The sequence below is a fragment of the Eptesicus fuscus genome, chromosome 9, assembly GCF_027574615.1.
Source record: "Eptesicus fuscus isolate TK198812 chromosome 9, DD_ASM_mEF_20220401, whole genome shotgun sequence".
NCBI lineage: Eukaryota > Metazoa > Chordata > Mammalia > Chiroptera > Vespertilionidae > Eptesicus > Eptesicus fuscus.
The window spans coordinates 3,676,118-3,698,115 of record NC_072481.1 but is presented as its reverse complement, the minus strand read 5'-3'; the positions used below and the strand labels follow the sequence as shown (position 1 = coordinate 3,698,115).

At 55.2% G+C, this 21,998-nt stretch overlaps 1 protein-coding gene across 1 annotated transcript in view; it reads right to left on the bottom strand.

Moving 5' to 3' along the window:
• Nucleotides 1-535: 535 nt before the first annotated feature.
• Nucleotides 536-21,998, bottom strand: part of CAMTA1 (calmodulin binding transcription activator 1) — a 665,080-nt gene continuing 643,617 nt past the window's right edge. The window contains exons 18-24 of the mRNA XM_054720834.1: nucleotides 17,857-18,044; nucleotides 16,766-17,012; nucleotides 16,122-16,193; nucleotides 14,409-14,429; nucleotides 12,750-12,943; nucleotides 12,146-12,220; nucleotides 536-1,177 (exon numbers count right to left, since the gene is read on the bottom strand). Of these exons, the coding sequence (XP_054576809.1) occupies nucleotides 1,114-1,177; nucleotides 12,146-12,220; nucleotides 12,750-12,943; nucleotides 14,409-14,429; nucleotides 16,122-16,193; nucleotides 16,766-17,012; nucleotides 17,857-18,044 (861 nt within the window). The 3' untranslated portion in view covers nucleotides 536-1,113. The remainder of the gene's footprint in view (nucleotides 1,178-12,145; nucleotides 12,221-12,749; nucleotides 12,944-14,408; nucleotides 14,430-16,121; nucleotides 16,194-16,765; nucleotides 17,013-17,856; nucleotides 18,045-21,998) is intronic.

The following is a 21,998-nucleotide window of genomic DNA, read 5'->3' as shown; positions in this document are numbered from 1 at the left end:
GTTCAGACAAAACTATACAAATAATTTTATCTTGCCATGTTATTGACCTTTGTGAATAAAATATTTAGCAATTAATATAATCCCTTTCAAATATTTCTCACTTTCCATCTCTACCTTCTATATATACACAGAAACTGCTCCGTTTGGATGAGATAGCCAAAAATATGGAATTTACTGGCCAGAACGCAGCACCACGCTGATCTTTTAGGTGGCAAATGTCCAGGCAAGGTTTATGATTCCTCAGAGTGACTACACTTCCCAGGGTTCCCGGAGAAAGCTACATGCTTTACCGATTCTCTGAGTAACCCTCATTGCACATGAAAGTAAGGCAAAAAAATTAAAGTGCTGAACATGAGAGAAGGGGTACGATGATTCCGCGCAGGCTCTTGGGAGGGGGTGGGGACAAGAAAGTAACTCTTAACGCCGGAAGCGGTTTCTCCTTACTTCCCATGCATTACCCGTTTGCCGCGCCCGTCCCTCTGCAAATTTCCACAAGACATTAAAAACCTGCAGATTTTTTTAAAAGTTGCATTAAGTGTGCTGTAGAGGTCAAAACAAGAACGAACGTAACAGTGAAGGAAATGAGAACGCACGGACGCAATCAAGATTGGGATGATCTAAGCCCTCCACTGACAACGAATCCCGAAGATTCCGCTTCTCGGGAGGAGCTGGCAGGTGCGGGAACAGCGTTCTCTCGTTGCCAGTGCATCCCGCCGCTTCCTCCCTGTATTTTTGGTATAAATGTTTGTACAGTTCCACGCGATGTTTGAGTACAGCCCTATGTGAGCAGGAAAGCGCTGCTCCCCCAGAGGGAGCCTCTCCCTTCCTCGCGGCGTCGGGTTTTCCCGCGATCCAACAGAAGATTGAGTTCCATGATGTCTTGCTGATCAAATTAAAAGTTGTCCATGAAAGTGCAAATGCAATGAACAAAACATTCCTGTTAAAATCCTGCAGCTGATCTCTCCAAAACTGCAGAGGGATTGTGTGCGTGCGTGTGTGTGTGTGTGTGTGTGTGTGTGTGTGTGTGTTTGCGCTTGTGTGTGTGCGTGCGAGCTTGTGTGTTGTTGCATGTCTCTGCTAAAAACAGAAATGAAAACAGTCTGAAAAGCAATGTCACATTGCTAAGGGATGCTGCTGTATGTCTTCAAGTTCCTTGGCCTTTTTCAATTCTTTCACTCTGCAAGAGAAACACAACAAGACACCAGGTGGTAACTACAGAGCGAACGGACCAAACCCAGGAGGGCAGTCCCATTCCCTCTAAAGTAAAAAAAAAAAAAAAGACGAAGAAGAAGAAGGAAAAAGGCCATTTGAGGATTGGGGGCCAAAGAAACCCGTTTAACTGCTGGGGGACATACTCCAGAGGAAGGCAGGGCCCCTCCTGATCCCCGGCTCTGCCGCCACCTGCTCCCAACACAGAGCAGAACCGAAACCAGCTCCACGGATCGAGCGCAACAGGAACGTGTGTGCCTTAGACGGTGCTAACTGTGCCAGCAGCCTCCTCACCGGTGCACCCCACCAGCGCCCTGCAGTTCCTGTAATTCCAGGTGATGCCCGCTAGGGTGCGCACACGCCTTCGTGTAGGTGCTGCCCGGCCTAGGGAACGTGCTGCCTTTGCTCAGACTCAAGGTTGCCGGAGGCCTCGGCCCTGAGCTCCCAGCTGCGCGGCTCTGGGGCTCACTCCAGGGGAGCCTGCTGTTTTGTTCTGGGCACGTCCCCCTGGCTCCCCGGGGGCAGCCATAGGGTGCACTGCACGGAAGGGACTTGGTTCCAGCTGTCCAGCAGGGTGTGCTAACCACATCCAAACGGAACCGTTCCCGAGCCCTGGACAGCTGACCTCAGCAAAGGATTTGTTAACGACCGCCTCCGGTCTGTGTTTTAAGCAAGCACTCGCCCCGGTGTTTGAGCGTGGCCCCCTGATGCAGACGAGGTGCCAGGGCAGAGGCCTGAGCTCTGGGAAGACATCTCCTCACTGACCAGTCAAGACCCCGCCTCCATGGCAGAAGGATCACATGCCAGCGACCCCGGGGTCTGGCCCCCCAGGCCGGTGCCCGCCAGACGTGGCGGTTTCTCAGGGCGGGGGCTGTACCTCCACGGCCTGGCGGGCAGTCTGGCTGGTCTGTCTAACGTGGGCCTTCGAATACGGACTCTGACCCAGAGGGCAGGAACCCCGGGCAGTTTCTGGCCCTCGGGGCGGAACGTCTCTCCCGGTGCCTGCAGCTGTATCAGCACGTTTACATTTTACTGCAGAGCCAACGCGAGTTCACTCTCTGACAGACTCGAGCGGGGAGAAAACATTCTGGAAACCCAGTGGGGAAAAGACACTCGAAACCCAGTGGTGACTGAGCAAGGTGCTTGTTCCAGAGGTGGCACATCTGCTGGGACAGCAGTTCCAGGCGACGGTTCTGTGGACCGCCTCCGTGCAGGATCGTTTCTCAGAAGACGCTCCCGCTGTATCATCACTGACACGAGCGAGGAGGACAACACTGGGCGCCTTGCTCGTCTGATTTCGTTACTGAACTCAGCAAGCCCAGCTCGATCCGGCAGTGGATCTTCAAGACCGTTACATCCGTCCTTCTTAACAGGTACATTAGAAACCGTTGCTGTGTGCATAACTGCACCCAGGCATCATTTAGTTTTACATTTGATCAGGAAATGCACCGTGGGTTGTTAGGTTTTCGGGTAATCTGGGTATGACCACACAGAGGGGTGCATCATTCTAGGTCCCTGACTTTAGACATGCAGACTTGGTAAGTCGGTGGCTTTTTAAAAATTGAAACATGCTCTAGTCTGCGTTCAATTTTTAAACATGCAACGTCTATACTAGCAGCTCTTTGGCTGGAGAAATGCAAGGCATGCAGCGATGCCACGTGTACTTCCGGGCATGCAAGTGTCCGCGCCTGCGCAGACCTCAGTTGCTGAATTAGGGCAGGTGTGCATGCTTCTTCGAGTGCTCCACTGTCTCTCTGCCTCACCCGGGGCTCATTCACAGATATGCACGACTCCAGCTCGGAGCAGAGCTCCAGAGGGAGAATTCTTAACTCCAGACCTCACAGCGTGAACCAACGACAGCCGTTCCCGCTTTCTAGAGGGAAACAGGGATGCTTTAAAAATACCAAGCTCCTCCCTGAGATGAGATGAAAGGAGAGGAAGTATAACCAGACCGGTTTCCGTTTCACACAAAAGAATCTCTGTCGCCAGCTGGTCACGACGGGTCTAGCGTGAACATTTTTCTTTAGTTAAAACGGTCACATTCGTGTTTGCGGTTTCTTTCTGAAATAATTAAAAAGCCAACTAAGTTTCGAAAGGTTTTTAGGTTGCCACGTAAACACTCTGCTCCGAAGCGAGGGACTGCCTCGCACACCGCTACGGGAACGAGACGCTGAGGCTGTCCGACATTTCAGATACATTCACCTCCCGAGCTGACGTGGAGAGTCGCCCCATGGACCAAGAGGTCCTGGGTTCGATTCCCAGTCAGGGCGCATGCCTGGGTTGTGGGCTCAGTCCCCAGTAGGGGCGTGCAGGAGGCAGCCGATCAATGATTCTCTCATCATGGATGTTTCTCTCTCTCTCCCCCTCTCCCTTCCTCTCTGAAATCAATAATAAAAAAAAAAAAACCCAAACAACTCAGGTATGTTTTTAAAAGCAGGAAGTGTCACTGAGGGAGGACTGCGGAAAAGGGGAAGAGAATGCGTATGTTCCGATGGCTGCACAGGTTACTTTTTAAAATATATATATATATTATTGATTTTTTACAGAGAGGAAGGGAGAGGGACAGAGAGTTAGAAACATCGATGAGAGAGAAACATCGATCAGCTGCCTCCTGCACACCCCCCACTGGGGATGTGCCCACAACCAAGGTACATGCCCTTGGCCGGAATCGAACCCGGGATCCTTCAGTCCGCAGGCCGACGCTCTATCCACTGAGCCAAAGTTACTTAAAACCTGTTACCTTCTCGAGTCCTCAGGACACCACCTTCTCCCCAGGCTGTCAATGGGGAGCATGGGGTGGGTGGACGTGAGCAGCTGCCCGGCTAACAGCTGCTCAGTTAACAGGCGGCAGTGCAGGGTCCGAGGCCACCGCTGCCTCCGGTGCCTCAGGATGACAAAGAAGTGTTCTTCAGGTTCTCACTTTGTTGGTTTTCCCAAACACTGGATAGAAAACGCGTCTGGAAAATGTCCACGGCCTGAGGACAATCGCATTTTCCCAATTCTAGGATGTCATCCTTTATATGACCCAGCGGTCTTATTATAGTGTTTTAGAGAGATAAAATACCTCCCCATAAAAGGTACCTGTCGATTTTTCAGCACAGATTTGAAACGTGGAAAGAGTGGGTCTAAGAAGCAAGGCGATGGGGAGATGGTTGGCCTCGATCTCCAAGCGGCGCCATGTAGGCCTCGCTGAGGCTCGCACAGCCGCCCGACTGGAACCCGGAGTTCAGTGGGACCAGAGGGCAGAGTGTCGGGGTAAGATGGGTGTCTGACTGTTTGGTTTTCAATCGGTTATCAATCCGATAAAGTACGTGTGGGTGTCGTCCTGTCTCCACAGAAACAAAACAGTGAGTTCTCTTACCGAAGTGGCTTAGAACAACACCCGATACTATCATTTTGTCACCAGATTCTAGGGAGTCGAGTTTCCAAATCACAGTGTTTCCGACAGTGACAGGAGTCCTGTCGCTGGCTTGTCTTAGTCAAGTTACAAACAATCCCCACAACGCACAGGTCACCTACAACCATGTCTACCACGTAAGGACACTCAGCAGAAGTCCCGGTCACCATCTCGGGGGGGGGGGCGTCGACCTGCTCACTCGTATTTCCGAACGTGCTCGAGTGAGTTCGTGCTCCCTTTTCAGCATCATTATTTGTGCTTGTCCATCTCTGGAAAAAAGTTTGTTTTCTATCTACCTGTTAATACTACCGTATCTTACAGATGCTGTACTGATATGGCCTATAAAACAACGGGAAAAGGCAGTGGAGGAAGAAAATTCAATTTTATAAACTGAAACCAAACTCCATCGATTGAACTGGTTTCATTAGTGTTACCTGTGTTGTCAGCATACTTTTCAGTATGCAGACTTGGTAACTATAAACCAGAATTGTTGAAACTGGAGTTATCCTTGAAAATCCAGTGCCTTCGGCCTCCAGACCTCTAGAACCTAGAACACAGATGCTCAATGAACTGCTACCGGGCTGGCTGCACAAACCCAGCTTCGGCAGGGGCGGGGGGGGGGGGGGGACCTGTTTTCTGCCAAGGGCATTTGGATATTTCTGACATCATTCGTGGGCCATACAAAGTTATCAGCTTAAAAATTAGCCTCCTGTATTTGGTCAGACATTTAATTAACTCGCCCCTAATGCCGTGGCGGGGCCAGACCAAATTCTCAGGCCTTCTCTGGCCCGCGGGCCCGATGTTCCCCGCCCCGGCTTAGGTCACCGGGTTGTGGTTCTCAAAGGATTGTGCTCCTTCGGTGCCAAGAAAGAACTGCACGTCAGGGTCCAGGTCGCCGAAGGCACGTCCTATTGTAACTGCACTTACTCCTGAAGGTCACGACACCGATGACAGCAGAGCCGTCTCCTCGAATGGGCAAGGACAGAGAATACAGGCCAGAAACCCCGGCTTCCGAGGCCCCGGCTGTGCCTGCCGAGAGCGGCCAGGGCCACATTCTGAACCTCCTCCCAGGGACCAGGAAAAGAGTACCCACCCAGCGGCTTGGAGCGGAGGGTATCGGGCCAGCGGGATCGGACCTGTGACCATTCAACTATGAAGGACAACCCCAGGACGTCCCCGGGCATTCTAGGCCACACACACCCCCGTGGGGTACTGCTGCAGTCTCCACAAAAGGTAAACAATAAAAATCAAAAGAAGAGGGGAAAAAAGTTGCGGCAGAGTGCGCTGAAGTGATGTATGAGCAACAGCACTGACAGCCGGCCAAGCCCAGAGGCTCATTTCCACGGGACGCCCCGCGATCGTCTGACTCAGGGACAGCGGGCGCGGCTCCTGGGGAGCGCAGGCACAGCCGCTTCACGGCACCCACGCCGGGACGGCACCCACGCCGGGACGGCAACCACGCCGGGACGCTCAGCCAGGGAAGTGGTTTGTGAGTCTGTGGGTTTGAGCAGGCGGAGCCTCGCAACGGGGCAGCCGGCGTGGCTTTCCGATCAGTGACCTGTCGCTCTCAGGGCTGCGACAGCTCATGGGGAACTTAGGGAAAGAGAGGGCTTGCCGCTTTCCAGAAAGCTCATTGGGATTGCAGAGCGAGAGGCAGAGGCCCGACGAGAAGGACCAGCGCGGGGTGTCTGGTTTCACCCACTCCACTGCTCCAACGAGGTCCCTTTCCTGGACGAGGCAAGAGAGCCAACGTGGGGGCGGAAACGACCCTCGGCGACACATCCCACATCCAGGGCTCGCTCCTCGCCGCGTGCACAGGGCCACTCGAAAACCGCCTCATCAGATGCGACCAGAGAAGGGGGAGCTCCCGCCGCTGGCCTGGGCCGCTCCCTCTCGGCTGAACAGCCCCCCCAGGCGTTGCTGGAGGACTGCGCTCGCAGAGAAGCACACGTCACAGCGCAGAGTAGACGCAGAATGCAGGCCGTGAGGACCACCTCGCCGGGTGTCGGCGTCGGCTAGTTACCTAGGTGATGGCAGCATCTGGCCAACTCAAGGGTTTGGAAACCCAGTCGTCAAACAGAGAGAAAAACGTGTGTCCCAGCCCGGCCGGCGTGGCTCAGAGGCTGAGCATCGACCCAGGAACCAAGAGGTCACGGGTCGATTCCCGGTCAGGGCACGTGCTGGGTTGTGGGCTCCATCCCCAGCAGGAGGCGTGCAGGAGGCAGGCGATCCATGATTCTCTCTCATCGTTGATGTTTCTGTCTCTCTCTCAAAAAGAAATATAAAAAATAAAAAAATAAATAAAAACGTGTGCCCCAGAGTGTGATCTTCGCTTCCTCCAACTGGGGTTCTTTAATTCCAGTGGGACAGCCTCACCCACCTTCTCTGAACGTGGTAACTCAGCCAGCACGTTCCAGGAAGAGGCTGCGTGGGGCCCAGCTCCCGCTGCCTGTGAGGACCCGCAGGGATGTGACAGGTCACAAAGCCCTCGCTCGCAGGGGAGGGGGCGTCTGTCCAGCCGTCGCTTTTCAGGAGCGGCCGCTCTGATCTCGGAGGACTTTCTAACACCCCAACAAGCAGCGTCCTGAAGGTGAGGTGGGAGGCGTTCTACCTGGAAGGAGGCGTGGGCCTTCCCGCCCACGAGGATCGATCGCTATGGGGCCCATTCCTGACCGTTTCCCTTCCGCGTGGGGATCCGGGTTTCCGCTATCGGATGGAGGAACGTCCTGCTCCCTGCCCGGCACAGCCCCCCGGACGGCAGTGCTCCCAGCAGGTGCACGAGGGGTTTCTCGGCCTCAGCCATCCTCCAGGCACCTGCGCTCACCAGGGGAGGGAGGGGAGCTGTCGGCTCCACCTCCGTGTCCAACCAGCTTCCTCCTAAATGGACAGCGAGGGCGTCCGAGGCCAGACCCGCCCCTAGGATGTCAGCAAGAACCTGAAGGTGCTTTTAAGGCTTTTTTAGCCTCTTTCAGGCCGAGCCTGCGGGGAAAGGCTGGGCTGGGGGTGGGCTGGGGGGTGTTCAGTGCTTTTCCTTAGCCTTGCCCGGGTGAAGACGGAAAGTGGGGCGCGTTCCTGGTCGCTGTGCTGTGGGCATCGGCCTGTGTTCAGTCCTGATGGCCAGCATCGTCCACTGATCCAGGGAGCCTTCTGCTGCGTTCGCCGGGGGCTGCGGTCAACAGGTGTTCCACAGACACTGTCCCATCACATTTAGCCAAGTTTCCAACTAGTTCTTCTCACGGGGAACCGCGATGAAGTGCGCCATCATCTTCCTTCACGCAAACTCCAGGGACACAGGTTCTCCCGAGAACGTTCCTCCTCCAAGAGCAAGTTCATCCTGGGGACCGCGAGGAGGCGTGTCCCCGTGAAGTCTGTGATGGGACAGAGAGGGAGCGAGACTCTCACTCTCTTACGGAAACGAGGCCTTGGTCTCGGAGGAACTTATAAAAACTCAGCTCTCCTGTGGCTGTAGGTTGGGGCGGCCCGTGCGTCCCTGTAAGGGCCGTCTTGTCCGAAGGGCCACCCACTCTGCCCAGGAACTCTCCTCCGCTGTGTTCCAGCTGCAAACCCAGTGGTTGCCATGGAGACGGTCTGACCTTGGAAGGAAAAGCCTGCCGACCCTTGGCTTCAAACAGAATGAACGGACATCAGCATCGACACACGCAGGCGGGCGGGCGGGAAAGAACACCCCCGGAAACACGGGGCGCGTGAGGCGCTCTGAAGGCTGCCCCGCCCTCAGAAACCTCGCCGGGGGCCATGCAGCGTGTCAGTGTAGAGCGAGGGAGGAGGGGTGCAAAGTGAAGTCGAGAGAGAGTCCCACGTTATATTTTTGGGGCGCCTTCTCTTAGCACGACGTACGTATGAGACGAACGTGGACAAATTCATCTGCGTGGGAGCCTGTGTTTGGTGACTTAGATTCCCAGGTTTTAAACCAGTTTTCTGGCACGAAATCCTTGTCCAAGTCCCGCCCGGCGGGGACCCTCACCCCGCTGCACGCTGACACATGAGCACCCTGCTCTGCGGCCTACCAGGCCTGAGCGCCATCATTTCTTTAAGACGCACATGATGGGAGCGTCGCCTCTTAGCTGCAACGCAGGACACACCGAGGGGAGCCCTCACACAGCGCCCCTCACCAGCTCCGCCTGTGAACACAGGAGGCCAGCTCCGCTCACGTCACAGCGGACGTCGGGGCCGATTCTGAAAGGCCGGCTCTGGGTGCTGACTTACCTCGCAGCGTCAGGGACGGGAGAACAGAAAATAAAACGGGAGGGACAGGGGAACGGGGAAACGGACATTCTAAACAAGACAGAGATTCATTCAAAAGCAAAACGCCGATGCCACCTAGGGAGCCTTCTTGCTTTAGAAATTTGGACCCAGCAGACGAGAGAAGTTCGCGAGGCAAACGGCCTCGCTCCCAGGCACCCACCCGCTCCCCGTTTCAGCCTTCGGAGTCCCACGTGTGCCCCCGGCCGCCTGTGCGCGCCGGAGGCGACTCCCCCTCCTCCGCATGCCCTGTGCGGCCTCCGCGCCCCCCTTCGCTTGCTCATGCATCGGGCATCGGCACGCCTGCCCCCGGCGACTGTCTCCTGCGGAGCAGCAGTGTTAGTAGTCAGGGTTAGTTTCACTCGTGTCTCATCTCATTCCGTGGACGTGAAACTTACTGGCATACCTCGGCGCAGCCCCATGCAAGCAAGCAGAAAGCAAAAGACCGAGAACGGAGGAAGGCGCTCGGGCCGGCAGACAGCGGCACTCACCCTTTTGTACAGCCCGCGGTCCGCCAGGGGGCTTCAGACAGTGAAACAACACCAGACAGCTATTAGCACGGAGGCTGACAGAGGCTCACAAACAGCTTTACTTCAACACAAGCAGAGAGTTTAAAAGGGGTCCCGTGGGTGGGAAGGAAGCGTGGTGGTCGGGTGTGTGAGATGAGCAGGTAGAGAATCCACCAATTTGTTATTTTTTACTTATTTCCTATGGTTATTATTTTTGTTTAATCCTCACCTGAGGATTTTTTTTTTCCCCACTGATTTCTAGGGAGAGAGAGTGGAAGGGAAGGAGGAGAGGGAGAGACAGAGAGAGGGAGGGAGGAACATCGACGTGACGGATCACATCGATAGGTTGCCTCCCGCATGAGCCCCTACCAGGGCTGCGGAACCTGCAACCGAGGTAACACGTGCCCTTGACTGGGAGTCGAAACCGTGACCCTCCAGTCCGCAGGCGGATGCTCTAACCACTGAGCACACCAGCCAGGGCACCGATTTATTTTTAAGTCTAGAAACGCTGGGGTCACGTGACAGCACATCCTGAAGAGAGGGGGCTCCTGAAGCCACTCCCTGCCCACCTGCCTAAGAGGGTCCCGGGAGGCTTCCCGTTTTGCCGCCTCTAAGTGACAAGCCACAGACTCCCTCTGAGCATGCGGCTCAGGGACCCTGATGGAAGCAGGCCACACCCGTCCGAGGGAAACATGAGCTCCACCTCCCAGGGGCGACTCTCGGGGTCCCCTCAGCTCCTGCACAGACCAGGGAGCGGAGTGAGTGCCCATCTCAGCTGGCGTCCAAAGTCCAAAGGTCACTGCAGCCTCCCTGCCCGATTCTAAAACCCGAACCAGGGGCGGGCACGTGACCGAGAGGGCCAACCGGGCCTTTTACCCCAAACAACGGACAGACTCGGAGTTCACAGCCTGACGCTCTCTTCCTCACACACCTCCCTGTGGCCGCCCAGGGCGCTGCCGTTAAAAAGGAACCGGGGACGGGAAAACCTCCCGCCTGCCCTGCCAGTTTACGGAGGAGGACTCACAGCAGGCCCAGAGGAGGCACCGCTCAGCCCACCGGGCGGCCCCTCATCCGCCCGATGGGAACAGCGCCGGGCTTGGCCACGGAAAGCCAAAGCTCAGTCACCGGGCTGCATCGCTGACCCTCGTGGTCAAAGCCGAGGCTGAGACCAAAAGGAACAGGAAAAATTAACTTGTGGACATCTGGGTTTGTTGGAAGTGGCCTCAAGGAGGGACGGGAAAGGCAATTTCCTTGACCATCAACTGCCTGGGAAGCAGGCACCGAGCCTCCCCGTGCAGGGGGCGGGCGCCCCGGCGGCTTGGGCTTCGCAGGAAGAGGAGGAGCGGAAGGAGGGTGCTGACCTCCGTGAGCGCGTGCAAAGGGCCGGGGGTCCTGGACACCCTCCTGGAGGAAGGCAGTAAACCCCTCTCTTCCGATGGGCGGACTCCGCGCCGAGTAGAGGCAGGACGGGTGACACAGAGGCTGGCGTGGGCGAGGCTTGTGGGACTGACCTCGTTACGCCAGAGCACAGGCCCCCGGGACCTGCCTCTCCTAACCAGACCTGCTGTGTCCGCATCCACGGGGCGTCTCCTGGCGTCTCCCGGTAGCTAAGCCCGGTGGAGAGCGAGCGAGCAGGCGACTGAGGGAACGAGAGCTCCGTGCAGCGCACTGTGGCCTCTGGACACCCACCCGCCTTATCCGAAAGGAGGCACTTTTCAAAGATTTTATTACTGCTAACGAGTGGCTCCGGCCCCGGTCCCTCCTGTCGCCACAGAAATGAGTTCTTTCGTTCATTTAAGTAAAATTACAGGTAGCCAGCGAGCCCCTGTGAAGGCTCAAAGTCAAAATGCTTTCCCAGTTCGCAAGCGGATGGCTCTAGGAGTAAGAACGAAAGTGGAGGGAACCTCTGGGGAATCGGACTGGACCTGAACATGGGCTTTCGGGGCGACAGGCCGGGCCAGGCCATGAGCGAACAGCACGGCTCCCGGTGCACAGAAATGCCAGGACCACAGGACAGCGGCCTGGACGCGGCCAGAGGCCACTGCTACAGCCGGCGGCCTGGGGCGGCCTGGGCAAAGGAAACCCGCTCTGCACCAGCCCCGGATCCAAGGACAGAGCCTGATCCTCACCGAGCAAGGTCCAGCTCGAGGAGCCACAGAGAAAGCCCGCCGCCTGGCTCCACGGGGAGGGGCGGGTCTGTGGGGTCCACTGTCTGCTCCTGACCGCGGGCCTCTAACCTCAGGGGTGCGCCCCTCCCTAGCATCTCCCCTGTCCCTCCTCAGCCTGGCTTTCCTGGGGGATTCCAGAGCCTGCTGTCTGCCGCGCGTCCAGCAGAGGGCGCCGGCCACTCCCAGACAATCCACGTCTATCTTTCCCGGGAGAAGAGAAAGCCTGTCTGTGTTTTGGACACACAACAGCCCAGCGAGGCTCTAGGGAAGAGCAGACTGCAACATGGCACGGAAACCACAGGCCAGAGGGAAACGGGGGATTAAAGCTCATCCAACTAAGCTGTCCTCACACCGAATTAAAACAGAAACGCTGGCCTGGAGCTCCATCGGGCACGGGGACCAGCGTTCAGCGGCAGCAGCTCAGTCCCTAGTGAGGAGTTCTACGTCCCGGTGTCACTGGGAGGCTCGCCCTGACTCTCTGCGGGGGGTGGGGGAGGGGGGGATGGCTCTCCGAGGGCGTGAACGAGTGGCTCAGAGACCAGGCTGCTCTGTCAGCTGTGAGGAGGCAAATGCACAGATGAGGTGAGGATGAGTGGACCTACCTGTGGCGACAGCGTCGTAGAAACCGCATTATTTTCCGAGCAGCTTGGTCCTGCTTTTTGGTTAGCAAACTGCTCCTGCAAAAAAGCCAGAACGGTCATTACCGTCCCGAGAGGGTGCTGGGAAGCTTCCTCCGCGGGAGCGGGGAGTCGGGGTGCCGGACTGTAAGGGAACAGTTCGTGCAGCAAACCCCACACGGAGCAGGACCTGCTTCAGGGACCCGTGGGGGCGTCACTGGGGAGTGGGGAGGGGGTGGAGGAGGGAGGAGGGAGGGGAAGAGAAGCACCCCCAGCTCGCTCTGCTGAGAACGGCGTCACAGGCCCCGTCGTCTGGAAGCTGACCTGCCGCCTCACACTCCCTTTGGGCGACTGTCTCCTAAGCTTGCTGTCACGTGTCTCCCTGGCCTCAGGCACACTCAGCAGAGCTTCTCCCCACTCCTCCCTGGCCTCCCGTGTGGAGACAGCGCGTCACAGTGGCCACCTGAGTCTCTGCCCACCTGAGCCTCTGCCCACCTGACCTGCACCCACCTGAGCCTCTGCCCACCTGAGCCTCTGCCCACCTGACCTGCACCCACCTGAGCCTCTGCCCACCTGAGCCTCTGCCCACCTGAGCCTCTGCTGCACGATGACCGCGGTCCGGCGCGCCGGCCGCCGCTGGCCGCACCTCCGGTAGCTGCGGTAGAACTTCTGGATGAGCACGGCCGCGCGCCGGCTCTGCTGGAACTTCTTCTGCTCGTAGTAGCTGCGGAACTTGCTCTGGATCAGGATGGCGGCCTGGGTCATCTTTTTATACAGCGCGTACTGCGGGAGACAGGGGCAGAGCGTGACCACGGAGCGCACGGGGCCGTGCTCGGCTCTCGGCGGGCGGGCGGCGAGAAGCCCCTCTCCCCTCTCGCCGTGTTCTCCGTTTCGGGCTTAACCACCAACCAGGCCAGCCAGGCCTCTCTCCACCTGCCTTTCCAGAACGGAAACTATTACTCTAAGGGTCACCCCCAGACGATGTACTGCTTTTCTAAGGTGCTTTGTTGCCCCCAAATTCCAAAATATATTGCCCTTCTTGAAAAAAGAATTTTTTAAAAAAGATTTTTCTAAAATTGATTTCAGAGAGGAAGGGAGAGGGAGAGAGAGATAGAAACATCAATGATGAGAGAGAATCATTGATCGCTGCCTCCTGCACACCCCCCACTGGGGTTGAGCCTGCAACCTGGGCTTGTGCCCTGACCGGGAATCACACCGTGACCTCCTGGTTCATAGGTCGACACTGAACCACTGAGCCACACCGGCTGGGCAGAAAAAAAGAATTCTTAACAGCAACCCACTTAGACGCTTAGGAATCTGAGGAACATACACGGAAAGTGAACGGTAAGTGCTGAGGATGAATCCTTGCTCTCCACTCTTGGAACCTTTCTGATTAGCCGCCGTGAGGCCTCCCAGGCCCCCTCACTATCAGCCCATCAGCAAACTCCCGAGTTACAAGGTCCCAAACGCAAGGCTTATCATGAAACGCTGACACCTTCGAGCCACTCTAACCTGCAGGAGACGAGCACTCGGGGGCCAGCGCCGGGCCAAGCCCGGAAGGCCGCTGTCCCCGGACCAACCGGGCCGGCTCGGGGGCTGGCGGCAGGGCTCAGGGAGGGAGGCGCGGGGGCACGAGCCCCTTCCCTCTCAGTCTGCGGGCGCCACAGACTCCGAGCTCTCCGCCTGTCAGAACCTACGTCCACGTCGCTCAGGAAACAATACGACTCGGGGGGCCCAGGAAGCGCTCGGCTTGCCAGAGGGCAACTTACCATCGGAGGGAAACGCTCTGGACACCCCTGCGCCTGTCTGTCTGCGTGTGTGCGGTGGGATGGGGGGAGGGGCCTCCTGCAGGGACCCTCTCGTCTAACCCGACCTGCTTTCCACTTCCCTGCGTCCAGGAGTCTTTTGAGACAAGGACGCCGGGTCCCACAGAGCCTCAGGGGCCCTCCCATCCGCGTGCCCTGGGAAAACGGGCAATTCACTTTGTGGCTCACGCGACTGGCTGGGATGGATTCTTCGGATGGACACCAGCCAAAAAAGTGTCCAATTGTTGATACGGAATAAGCATGAGGTCTCCGGAGGGAGGACAGACGCCCTGCGGTCAGCTGGCCTGGCGGGGGTGGGGGTGGGGTGGGGATGGCTGATTCATGACCCTGCCATCGGAATGGCCCCTTCGTGTCGCTGGTGATGGGAGTGGAGTTTGTGACTCTGGTGGAATGGTTTGTGAGAGGACTGGGTGTGGCATTACCTTCAAGACTATCCATGTCAGCTTTGGGGGAGAAACAGAGAATACAAGATTAACGTTAGATCGCTCGGCGGAAGGAAGCTGAAAAGCCAGAACCAATGAAACTCCCACCACCACCACCACCAACAGAAGGGCGAGCTGGCTGGATCCAGGCCTTCCGCCTTCCAGAAGACTCGCCTCCTGCGGGTCAGTATTTCAATAAAGAATGCCTTCCTGCCCTGACCGGTTTGGCTCAGCGGATGGAGCGTCGGCCTGCGGACTGAGGGGTCCCGGGTTCGATTCCGGTCAAGGGCATGTGCCTTGGTTGCAGGCACATCCCTAGTGGGGGGTGTGCAGGAGGCAGCTGATCGATGTTTCTCTCCCACCCATGTTTCTAACTCTCTATCCCTCTCCCTTCCTCTCTGTGAAAAATCAATAAAATATATTTAAAAAAAGAAAAAAAGAATGCCTTCCGTCCTGCTGGCTGCAGACAACACTTCTTTGGGAGGGGATTTAAAAGAAACACCCAAAATACCAAACTCAGATTTGGGACTAAATCCCTGCTGCCATCACAGGCTTGAAGCTCTGACTCGGGGTGTCTATGGCTTGTGCTAAGGAGAAGCCTGCCCACCAAGAGAAGCCGGTGCGCGGAGCAGCGCCCCCTGCCGCCGGGCTGCGGGAACTGCGGTGTCAGCGTTTACACAATAAACCTTCATTTTCTGGGATCATGAACTCAACCGGCTAAAGCTGAAGAGGCCCCCTCCCCTCCCCACGCAGGAACAGAGCGCAATCCTAGAGAAACTCGATAAAATGGCAACCCACGTCGGACACCAAAGCCCTGGGTCGTATCGAGGGAACGTAATCCCAAATTTCTACGTGGCGATTATACATACACCTTGGCATCCAACAGTCGCCCAATAAACATTTTAAACCCACGGAAAGCACAACCGATGGAAGATTCCAGAATCTACCGACAGGACTGAACTCAAGCACATGAGCCACTCAAAGCTCCATCAGGCAACGCTTTCTATTTTCTAACCGCCTCGGGATGGTTACAAAGATGGAGTATTTTCTTAATTTCTCTGAACCTCAGCCTCTTTGTCTGGAAGACGGACATAAAGTTGTTTCCTTTAAATGGCGGTAAGGAGCGGATGAGATGATGCGCCTGAAAGACCCGGTCCCTCTGAGGGGCTCCCCGAGTCAGCCCCCCCCCTCTGGCGGGAGCTGTGACCTGCGGGTTGTCCTGGCCACAGTCCCAGGGCAGGAGAGAGCGCGTGGCTGCCCTTCCCGCATCCCTTCGCTAAGCACCGCAAACGCGCTTGACGGTTCTCAGAGATGTTTGTGATTCTTCACCACAGAACGGGTAAGAAGCAGCTGACAGGAGAAGTGGCTGAGGATGACATAACGTAGACAGTTCAAGGTCAAGGATGACAGCCAGCACTGACCTCCAGCCGCCAGTCAACTCGGTGAAGCCCTTTAGTCACCACGGGGCTTATGGGAAATTACGGCAACACAGACCCTCACGGGTCAGTACCAAAGGCCAAAAACGGGAACAAAGTGATTGTGTGGCGTCTGTCTCGTGGCAGTGGGTGCCGTTTTTCTCCTTTTCCCCGTCTCTGGAACACTCTCCTCCTGTTTTTAATCAAGAGTCAGCCCTCGTCCTGGGCCGCCTGCTGCCCTCGGGCAGCCCCACAGGAGGGTCCTCGGCCTCAGTCCCAGGGCCCTGCAGGTGGTTACCTGTTTGTACTTCCTGTAGCAGCGCTGGATGACGGCAGCAGCCACTTCCTGCTGTTCTCGCAAGGGTCGGCCCTGCGGGGAGGGGTTGGGGGGGGGGGGGGGGAGAGAATAAAACGTGATTCGGTATGAGAAATGTCAGCCTTCCTGTGGCTTAAAGAGAAGCAACGCTCACTTCATTAACTTTCTCAGAACCGAGACCCCCAGGCTTACCAAAATACAGTGCAGTGAGAAGTATACATTTTAAAAAATGAATTTACAGAATAAATCTCCAACTATTCTTGCTTCTAAATAGAGCCATTTTATCTGGGTGTTAACTAACCTAAAAATATATTCATTTTTGCCCGGCCGGTTGGTTGAGCGTTGTCCCATGCACCAAGAGGTCACGGGTTCGATTCCTCATCAGGGCACATGCCTGGGTTGCAGGCTCGATCCCCAGTAGGGGGCGTGCAGGAGGCAGCCAATCCATGATTCTTTCATCACTGATGTTTCTATCTCCCTCTCCCTCTCCATTCCTCTCTGAAATCAATAACAATGTATTAAAAAGAAAAGAAAAAGGAATGGCCGGTGTGTTAGCGGGAATGCTCGTGACCCCCGCTGCCTCCGGGGCCTGAAGAAGGTCGGGCCAGGACTCGGATCCCCTGTACCTTGTATTTCCGGAAGGCGGTCTGGACGAGCCGGGCGGCTTCATAGAGCTCGCGCTGTTCGTGGTCAGACAGGGTGAGCTGCGCAAACTCACTCTCCACCTTCTCGCTGGTGGACGCGCTCAGGAACTCCGACCAGTCCGCCGCCGAGGGGAGGCTGGGCTTCTCGAAGGCCATGTCGCTGGCTGGAGAGCCTCCGGGGCTCAGGCTGGTGTTGGAAGAGGGGGTTAGAGGCTCGCTATACGCGCTTCTGGAACGAGAGGGGACACGGGGGAGGCGTGATCCATCTGCACGACCCACGACACGCTGACGTGAGACAGACGGGAGCCACCGGAGCCACGGGGCCGTGAGGAATGTGCTTTCATTCCGGCGCCCAACACCCCGACTTTAACCGTCCTTCCGTCAGCAAGTTCACACGGGACCCCTGCCACGCGGTCAGCACGAGGCTGAACCCTACACCCACTGAGAACCCTGCCCAGGCAACTCCAGTGAACCTGGGGAAACCTGTGACACGCCATCTCACCGGCTGATGTGGGGAGAGAAACCGTGGAGGAGGAAGAGCCCTAACGCTCCCTCACTTAGAAAGAAGTGTCTTTGTTGTTGAAAGTATTCCAGACGTCCCTTCTCCTCCCCATTTGCCTTCCCACCCGCATGCCCCAGGCCTTCCCTGCACCATCGTCTGTGTCCGTGGGTTATGCGTGTCTGCACGTAATGCTTTGGTTAGTCTCTGCCCCCATCCCTCTCCGGAGGTGTGTCAGCCTGCCCCCTAGTCTGTCTCGGGATCTATTCTGTTCCGGTTCGTTTTGTTCATTAGGTTCCACACGAGTGGATCGTGTGCTCATCTTTCTCTGACCGGCTCACGGAGCTCAGCCCGACACTCTCCAGGCCCCTCCAGGCCGTCTCCAAGGGTGAGGGCTCCTCCTTTTCGCCGCTGCGTGGTGTTCCACGGCGTCGATGCACCCAGCCTCTTATGCACGCATCTGCCGACGGGCAGCCTCCTCCCTTGCTTAGTGAGCTCTAACCACCCGGCAGCCTCAAACCCGGCAGCAGCCCAGGCCCCGTCAGACCCGGGAACTTCCCCCGCGGCCTCGGACCTGATCTGGGCGGCGTTCGGCAGGTGGTCCACGTCCGCCAGGTAACTGGCCAGCCAGCTCATGGTGCTGCTGACGGTGGCCGTCTCCGTCCGCGCCAAGGCCGAGGGCTCCGTGGGCCCGAAGGTCTCCTGCTTGATGCGCTCCGGCGTGGCCTCGATGATGTGCTCCGCCAGGGTCATCATGTTCACCTGGAACGGAGAGCGCAGGGCGTCAGGTTCGGGGGACTCGGAGCCCGCCGCCCGCCCGCCCGCCCGCCTCGGAGAGAGGGGACGCAGGCATCGGCTTACCCGCCACCCCATCCACTCCAGCATCACTGTTACGTTTTACACCCTTCCCCCGACTACCTCCAAGTCCTACTTTTTTAAAATATATTTTTATTGATTTCAGAGAGGAAGGAGAGAGAAACATCAATGATGAGAGAACCATTGATCGGCTGCCTCCTGCACGCCCCCTCCTGGGGATCAAGCCTGCAACCCAGGCATGTGCCCTGACTGGGAATAGAACCGTGACCTCCTGGTTCATAGATCAACACTCAACCACTGAGCCACACCAGCCGGGCCCTCCAAGTCCTATTTTGGCTAAAACCTTAGTCAAGTCTTACAGCAGTCCTGGCTGGTGCCTGCTCGCTCCTCTCAGCTGGGGTCACCCTCTTAGTGGCACTGTGAATGGGCAGTTCTCCGGCAAGTTGTGTGAATGAGGCGACACCAGAGGTTACCTAACCAACACCCCCCCCTTTGCCTGGAGAACCCCAGTTCTTAGGGAGCAGCAGTGAGCCAGGCCCCCGGGCCCAGCTGGTGAGTGATAAGCAGTTATGATCATCCTCTTCTTGATTTCCCACCTCCCCACGCACCCAGGAACCTACTTCTGGACAATGAGACTCTACAGAAAATACTTTTTAAAAACTAAGTCACTCTAGTTAGGTTGCTGATAGTTGCTCCCCAAATACATTCCTAATAGTTACGCCAGGAAGCTTCCAACTAGTCTGGAGGGAGGCATGTTTTCAGAATTAGAGATAGGACCTTGTTTTTAAAATGTCCTTGCACATCTTTTGATAACGGAATGTGCAATACAACAGTTGAAGGTTTTGTTAATCCTCACCCGAGGATATTTTTCCATTGATTTTTAGAGAGTGGAAGGGAGGGGGAGAGATGGAGAGAGAGAAACATCGATGTGAGAGAGATACATCTATTGCTTGCTTCCCGACTGCACCCCAACTGAGACCGGGGCTCAAGCCTGCAACTGAGGAATGTGCCCTTGACCGGAATCGAACCTGCGACCTTTCAATCTGAGGGCTGATGCTCTAACCACTGAACAACCGGTCAGGGTAACAGGTGAAGTCTGTAAGAGAATTGAAATGTTCGGAGCCGATCTATACAAGGGTGACAAAATGCTTATCTTACGACACGAACCTCAAAAACATTCTGCTGAGGGGGAAGAAGCCAGATACAGAAGACTACATATTTTATGATTCCGTGTCTATAACATTTCTAGAAAAAGCAAAACTCTGGGGAGAGAAATCAGATCAGTGGTTGCCTAGGGCCGGGACGGAACGGAGTGACGGCAAGCGACACAGGGATGTGGGATGAGGGGCCCGGGTGACGGTTGCACAGCTGTGTCCGTTCACCAAATCCCGCCAGTGGACACGGAGGAAGGGTGAGCGTTATGCACGTTACGTCAATCAAGCTGCTAAACACACGTATCTCGGGCAATTTTCTAAATGTTCAACGTAGAACAGTAACTATTTCTGTAATTGGGATAAAATGAAGACATTTGGGGGGAAATATCACAGCTTTTCTTTTCCTCTGATCCTGGCTCTTGATGTGAGGAGGACGTAGGTCCTACCTTGATTTTCTTTTTTCTACCAGGGAGGTATTCGTGTATTTTATTCAAAGCAAAGGGGAATTTCTGGAGACTAAGGAATCTGGAGCCTGCCGCTATCGCCCCCTAAATCCTCCGTTCCGTAACTATGTGGCAGTGTGGGAACAGCTCAGGACCCACAGTGCCGCTTCAAACATCACGTAGCTGACTTCTTATCGTTGCAAAAAGGGAATGGCAGTTAGATGACTATAGATATATACATACATATATATATATATGTATAATATATATATATTATTGATTTCAGAGAGGAAGGGAGAGGGAGAAGAGATAGAAACATCAATGATGAGAGAGAATCATTGATTGGCTGCCTCCTGCACGCCCCCTACTGGGTATCGAGCCCACAACCCAGGCATGTGCCCTGACCGGGAATCGAACTGGTGACCTCTTGGTTCCTGGATCGACACTCAACCGCTGAGCTACACCCGGCTGGGCTTAGATGACTTTAAACCAAGTAACAGGCTCAGCAGTTGGACCTGAAAAAAATCTTGACATTCATTTCTAAATTTCTCAGCTTGTGGTCAGAGAAGGTAAATAAATTTTATAGTAAATAGTATGCATGTATATATGTAATTTATATGTAATTCAAGGTAAATAGTATGCATGTATATATGTAACTTACATGGTGTCAGTGAAGTTCTATGAACCATTGTGTACCTAACCGCACAGCTTTAAATGTGAACGCAAAAGCTAGTGAACACAAATGTGGAACCGCCACCTTCATATCATTACGTCAGTAACGCTATGACCCCAGCTGAGAGGAGCGAGCAGGCACCAGCCAGGACTGCTGGAAGACTTGACTAAGGTTTTCGCCAAAACAGGACTTGGAGGGCCTGGCTGGTGTGGCTTAGTGGTTGAGTGTCGAGCTACGAACCCGGAGGTCACGGTTCGATTCCCAGTCGGGGCACACGCCTGGGTTGCAGGCTTGATCCCCAGGAGGGGGCGTGCAGGAGGCAGCCAATTTATTATTATTAAATTATTTAATAAAATAATTTTTATTAAATTCGGGGTTTTAATTTAAATTCTCTTCGTGTCCTGGTGTATGAGCAACATTCATAGATGTGTCTGGAATCTCTAAAAGGAACAACTGCAGACATTTGCTCTGTGTCTGAATTACATGCATCGGCATCAACACGTGTCACCTAAAAATACCACAGTAAGTCGAGCTTTCCGATTTACGGTTCAGTCTGAGACGGGGTGTTAAGTCTCCCACTGCGATGCACGTGGCGGTTCCACATCTGTGCTTACTAGCTTTGGCGTTCACCTTTAAAGCTGTGCGGTTCGGTACACAATGGTTCCCAGAACTTCACTGACACCATATAAATGACATACACATACACATACTATTTACCTTGAAATGTACCGTTTGCCTTTTTTTTCTTTTTACGCATATTTGTCTGTTGTATCTTTTCCCATCACTTTGTTTGCTTGTTTCGTTTCATTCTAGTTGTGTCTTGTACAAGCAGCATAGAGTGTATTTTGCTTTCTTTTTTTTTAACTTTTATCCAATCTGAGAGCATCTTTTCATTATAGAATCATCAGTTACCAAATGGGAATGAATCACGTTTGGAAATATTCCTGTTCTGTTTTCCATTTATTATTTCTGTGGCCGCCTTTTACTTTGTTGCCATTCCTGAATGTCCCCCCGACGGGGCAGGCGTGTTTTCTCCCGCAGCGATGCAGCGTTTCTGTGCTGCCCACGAGCGTGGCATCTGGCAAGCGCGTCTCAGCCCACACGGACCCGCCGACGTCAGCAGCGGAACCAAGCCCAGCGGCTGCCGGACAAGACGGCCGCTTTAACACGCTACCTCCTCCGCCTCCCTATCCCCGGTTTGGCTAAAATACTAATTTAGAATTTTAGTTCCAGGTTATTTTTTAAACATGATTCCTTTTCCATGTAGGAGCCCCCTCTTAACAACTGCCTCACACACCACCACACTACTGATAATCACGCAGACGGATCGGTTTACTGTTTTACTGTTCACTCTTCCATGGACTCTGGCTTGCCATTTCCTGTATTGCTTCATCATTATTATTATTACTTAATCCTCACCTGAGAGCATGCTTATTGCTTTTTAGAGAGAGGGGGAGGGAGAGAGGTAGAAAGAGAGGGGGGGAGAGAGAGAGAGAGAGAGAGAGAGAGAGAGAAACATCGATCGGATGCCTCCTGTATGTGCCCCGACCGGGGATTGAACCTGCTGAAACCTGGGCACGTGCCCTGACTTGGAATCGAACCTGTGACCCTTTGGTGTACAGGACGACAC